General features: G+C 38.4%; 1 protein-coding gene and 1 non-coding gene across 2 annotated transcripts; one reads left to right on the top strand and one right to left on the bottom strand.

Moving 5' to 3' along the window:
* Positions 1–3144: 3144 nt before the first annotated feature.
* TRNAS-CGA (transfer RNA serine (anticodon CGA)) lies at positions 3145–3226 on the top strand. Its single transcript has one exon. It is a non-coding gene; the product is annotated as a tRNA-Ser (tRNA).
* A 582-nt stretch (positions 3227–3808) lies between these two features.
* Positions 3809–4417, bottom strand: LOC141632961 (uncharacterized). Its single transcript, XM_074445460.1, has one exon. It carries the CDS (start codon positions 4415–4417, stop codon positions 3809–3811), a length of 609 nt encoding a protein of 202 aa, XP_074301561.1.
* Between the last annotated feature and the right edge of the window lie 1442 nt (positions 4418–5859).

Genomic DNA, 5859 nt, shown 5'->3' with positions numbered 1-5859 from the left:
AATACAAACATATCGAATGTATGGGCAGGAATTACAGCACATGCCAAATATATTTACAACGGTACATCTCTAGTTGTAGGAAATGGGCGGAGAACACTTTTCTGGGATCATTCATGGGTGGATAAAGGGTGTCTATCGGATAAAATGATACAACCCAATTCTGAGTCTATCCTTGGAGCTATATTTAATGAGATGTGGGATGAAAATTCAGATTGAAAATGAGATATTTTCTCAAATTACCTACCTCAAGAAGAACTGAAGAAAATTGTTGCTTATTCCCTAACTACAGACCCATATGTGGAAGATGAATTTTATTGGAACGGTACGTCTGATGGCAAGTTTTCTATTAAATTCGCTCTTGTATTACTTAAACATGCAAATATTCCACCGGAATCAAATCCTATAACTTGGCACCTTATTTGGAAATTACCGGTACAACAACGTATTCGAATGTTTATTTGGCTCACTGCACATGGTCGTCTTATGACAAATTTTAATCGAGTAAGGCGTGGGCTGACAGATGATCCTATTTGCCAAAGATGTAATTTGGAGGATGAAAATACTAATCATCTTCTCCGTCGATGCCCGGTTTCGGATGACATATGGTCACAATTTGGAGACTAGGCTTCTAATAACGCCTTTTGTATAGATCCATTCCCGGTTTGGGTTTCAAAAAATGCAAGCAATGGTTCTTCCCTTGCCTCTTCAATCTGGTCATGAAGTTTGCCATCTCTTGCTGGTGAAATATGGCGTTGGAGGAACAGTAACGTTTTTGGTAATAAAGCACAAGATAATCCAACTGACCCGATCAGTTTCCTAAACCAACAGTTTGAAATGTCAAAAAAGGCATGCGACCCCTTTTTTATTTATCCCGAGTCCAGGATCTGCACTTGTGGAACGTTATATACGGTGGAGTACTCGTCATGGTTGGGTTCTCCTCAACACCGACGAAGGTTCCAAAGGAAACTCAGGCCTAGCAGGAAGCAGAGGTCTATTTAGAGATGATGCGGGTAATTTTCTTTCAGCTTTTATCTTTTTAATTTCCATTTGCACTTCTATGCGGGCTGAAATGCGTGCTCTTGTCGTCGGGCTGGAACAGGCAAGTATGCCAGGATTCCTGAAGGTTTTGGTCCATATGGACAATAAAACCTGTGTTAATTTTTTTCGACAAGATCACCTTCTTAGTAACAATTTGCGACCCCTTGTCCTTCATTGCAAAGACCTCATTGGTTTAGACGGCTGGACGATTCATGTTGATCATGTCTTTAGGAAAGCTAATCGTGCAGCGGACTGGTTAGCGAATGCTGAGATTCATTCTGCTACTTCTACTACGTTCATTGACGATCTACCTTACGGTTTTCGTACTATACTTAAAGAAGATTCATTGGGGGTTGCATTCTCTCGTTTAGTTGCTAGTTAGTTCGTTTTCTCTTTCGGGGCTTTGCCTCTCTTGCCGACCAAAAAAATAAAAATAAAATATTGATAATAAATTGAAAATGTTACCTATTCGTTACGATGAATTATTTACGTTTATTTTAGGCATGACCATAGGAGAGTTGTTGTTTATCATACAATGATCTCCTTCATTAACCACACAGTGACATTTTCATAGTACCATTGCTTAGACTCCAAACCAAGTTTAAGCATCGTTCCTCATTCAAAGATACTAATGAGTCATAAAAATGATCAACGGTGAAGTTTAAAATTGTGATAAAAGTTGAAGAGTAAAAAATATCCGTGACGAAAGTAACATGTATCGTAAATTGTAAATTTGTGAATTAAAGAACTCAAAACAATTTTATTCGATACAAAGAAAATTTAGAAATTGGACATAGATATGTCGACAGGGGTCGGGTACCATATATATAAACGTATTAATTATATATTTTGTAATGATCAAATATATCATATAACATTTTTTTCAAAAAATTACTAAATAGATTTAATTTCTAAAAATTAAAACAATCCTGTGAATTTTCACGGGTGTTATTAGACGTGAACTTTGGTGCGGGTCAGCTCGGCCCGCATTGGCCCGACTCGCCCAATCGGGTCAACATTCCCTCAGCCCGTTGGCCCGCTCCCCTGGCCCGCCCAGCCCGTCCCTATACTCCGGCCACCCCGGCTCCTCTACCCCAAAGACACACTACCCAAACCCGCCCACCCCGCCCGGCCCGCCGCTCTTTCCCCATTTTCCCAACCGGCCGATTCAGAGCCATCACTTCCGAGCCCGCCCGCCCCACCACACACCTCGGCCCAGTGGTGTGGGTCGGGCACCCTCTCTACCAACCCGACCCGACCCGCACCGAACCGGCCCACAGTCCACCTCTAGGTGTTATACTAATTTCATATGAGTTTAAAGACACTCAAAATATGGTAAATTTGGGCAGATCTTCAAACAAACCGACTGGGCAACCAATAGTTTAGAAAAAGATTTTTTGTTAAACACCACCTTTAATATAAGGCACTTTGTAAAACACCATCTTAAAAAAAATTCTGATTTTTTACCACCTTTTAAATTTTGTTTTTGTTAAACAGTACCAAATGGCTGGAGATTGACTAAAATTAAAATAATTCCGGCATTGACTTCATATTTGACTACCTCCTCACTCCGTCACTTTCCTTCCTCATCATTATCACCCTCCTTCCTCGACACTCCTTCATCCTTCTTCATTTGTCTTCACCTTTTTCTCTTTTCTTATGAGTTTGTGTTGGTATCTAATGTTTCTTTTTCCCCTAATTATCTTCACCAATTTCTTAATTCAATACCAAAAGTTAAAATTATTCATCTTATCTTATAATTCACTAGTCCACTTCTTACATTTGAGGTTTAATCTATCAAAAGCTAAAGAAGCAAGAGTGAAGTGGGTTGTATCTCTTCAATATCTGCTAAATGGAGGGTAAATTTGCAAGTCAATGTCGGAGTTTTTTTTATTCCTGCCCAGATTCCGACCATTTGGTATTGTTAAATAATTATTTATTTTTAAAGGTGGCAAAAAACCAAAAAAATTATTAAACGTGGTGTCTCGCAAAACACATTTTTATAAGGTGGTGTTTGACAAAAAAAACCTTTAGAAAAAAAAGATTGGTAATCACACTTTATAATTTTGATATTATATATACAAAAATAAGATATTTAACAACAAAGTCAATATGTCCGAGTGGTTAAGGAGACAGACTCGAAATCTGTTGGGCTTTGCCTGCGCAGGTTCGAATCCTGCTGTTGACGCTTTTAGATTTCTTTTTGTAGCGCAGGTTCGAATCCTGCTGTTGACGCTTTTAGATTTCTTTTTGTACCAATTTCGTTTAGATACGGCCAACACTAGCACTCTGGAGCTAGTACAGAGGTATTCATTATGGTTCTACTGCTACTATTTCTAATGTCACATAATCACATAACAACTTATGGAGTTAAGAAGTTGCCCATGTGGCCTGTGATTACGGTTTCGTACGGCTAAATTAAGATTTTATCAAGTAAGGAACTACATATATTGAATCATTTATTATTGAATATATTGATACTTGATAGTATAGTACTCTACTGTGAATACAAGTACTACTGCTACTACGAGGCTTGGATGAACGCAGTCATGCAGCCTTATCTAGATGTTAAACCGACAAAAAAAGGTTGTTTCCGGATAACCAATCGAGAATGGTGATACTATGGGTATTAAGAATAATATATATCAGTACTGTATCTGTTTAGATATCGAAATATAAGATTTAAGGGTTGTGTACAAAATTAAATGTAAGATATATGATCCATATATAGCATGGAGAAACTCAGTGAATGAGATAATATTTGCCCGTCTTAAATTCTATCAGATTTCAGCCTAGGACGAGGTTCTCGAACCGGGCTCTTAACTCCACAAACCCTGTGTTTCACTCGCCAAGGAAACAAGACTTCAAGTCCACAACCCTTTGATGAAGAGTATGCTTCACCTGCCACCCTTGGAGTACATGGTCCTTCCTTACTGATACTACTGACTTTACTACCCCTGTAGATTTTCCTCTTTTTATTGTCATCCGATAAGCCAGACAATGACGATGCAGCTAAGGCCGCAGCTGCTGGAAGAAATCTTTCAATCATGAAACTCGGTGACAAACTTCCATAATTCTTCTCATCATCAATGTCGCTCTCGTTCTCATCTACATCATCTCTTTCACTAGTCGTATTCAGTGATCCGACTAGGGAGAACAAGTCTATGCCAATGTCGTCTTCTTCTTCCTCGTCATTATCTGGGACTACTTGCCAACGAATAGGCGGTGGCTTTGGAAGAGGCAAGCCTTTATTTTCTACTACTATACTTTCTCTGCTTGCATTGTGTTTAGGTTTCCCAGGACTCTGCTCCCACAGAAACGGCACTCTATAACAAGAGTCATTCAGCGAATTTGAGCGTGAAATTTTAAGACTCGCCATGGCTGCGAGGTTGGAGCGTCTTGCTGATAAAAGGGGAGCATCGAGATCTAATTTACTCGGTCGTTTTGTATTGATTGTCTTCATTTCAACCCTATACTAAGTTTTGTTTTACAAGAAGTATGATTTATGCAGTTTGATGACAAATGAATAAATAAGGTGGTTATATCAGTTTATTTGTAAAGGACATGAAACTATGGTTTCTCGTGCATATAATTGAGTCTTTTTACTTTTTGGTACGTCGCATGTGATTAACTTGATGCATAGCTTAAAAGAACCTCAGTTGTCAGTAGCTAATTGTGGTTGAGAAGAAGTACAATTAATAATGATTTTATTTGTCAAAGTTGTGTAAATCAATTACCTGATTTTAAGAAATCAATGCCGATTATATAAATTGACTGTTAGTGTAGCAATGGCCATAATTTCAGGTTGTATCGAATAATTTTTATTTTTTATTTTTTTTTATAGCCGTAAAGAAAGTTTTTTACATAAAGCACATAAGACTCGATAGGTCCGGTGCTAATACTACATTATTGATATAAAAACTTAAACTTAAATTGAATCCGTTTTTAAAATAATGCTCAAAAATAAAATATTTGTCGTTTTGGGTCGGTTTTGAAAATATTTGTCAAAATGGTGTCCACGTAGGCTCGGGTTTTCAAAACCTGAAATACGGAACAAACACGCCATTGACAATGGCGTGTTATAAGTTAGTAAGAAGGTCAGTCGTAAAATAAAATAACAAAGCAAGACACGCCACTACGAATGGCGGGTTTTATCCAAGAAACACGCCAAGGCTATTGGCGTGTTTGTTCAGTTGCAATGAAAACCAAACCGTCCCTCATAAAGTATACTGCAACTTTTCCAATAAACCAAGTCAAAGTGTAAAAATCAACCATTCTCTTCAATTCATCCTCTCAACCACTTCATACCTCCATAAATCCTCAACTTCATACCTTCATCTACTGTTAACTTCCACAACAAACCAAAACACCTCACCTTTTCATAAATCCGGCCACCAGACCAAGTTGATGGCGATTGGAAATGGTGATTGATGTCGATTCGAAATATTGATTGATATCGAGTTTGGGGATCCGAAAATTGGCAAGAGGAGAACGGTTGGTGGTTCGCTTGTGGTTGATTTAGGGTGGGGCCATGGTGGCTCGATTGCGGTGACGGCGAGTAATCGAAGGTAGAATTGGCCCTCAACGTCTTAATCATCACTGAGCTCACAAATTACAACAACATAATAGAGAAATTCAAGGAACAAAATTCACCCACTTTAGGTGTAATTTGTTCCCTGACATCAAACCTTAATTCAAAGGGGGAGGGGAAAGTGGTTTTTGATGGGTAAGATCCAATATGGGACAGTACTAGAAGATGAGAAGTGAGAGACTCATTTATTTATGCATCAGATTTTAACGTCTATGATACACGCCATTGCA

This window comes from Silene latifolia, chromosome Y (assembly GCF_048544455.1).
Source record: "Silene latifolia isolate original U9 population chromosome Y, ASM4854445v1, whole genome shotgun sequence".
Classification (NCBI taxonomy): domain Eukaryota; kingdom Viridiplantae; phylum Streptophyta; class Magnoliopsida; order Caryophyllales; family Caryophyllaceae; genus Silene; species Silene latifolia.
Note: the sequence above shows the minus strand (reverse complement) of the source record. Positions and strands in the feature narration are given on the sequence as shown.

Excerpts from the sequence above, each read along its gene's own strand:
- LOC141632961 (XM_074445460.1), bottom strand. The coding sequence starts at position 4,417 with ATGGCGAGTCTTAAAATTTCACGCTCAAATTCGCTGAATGACTCTTGT.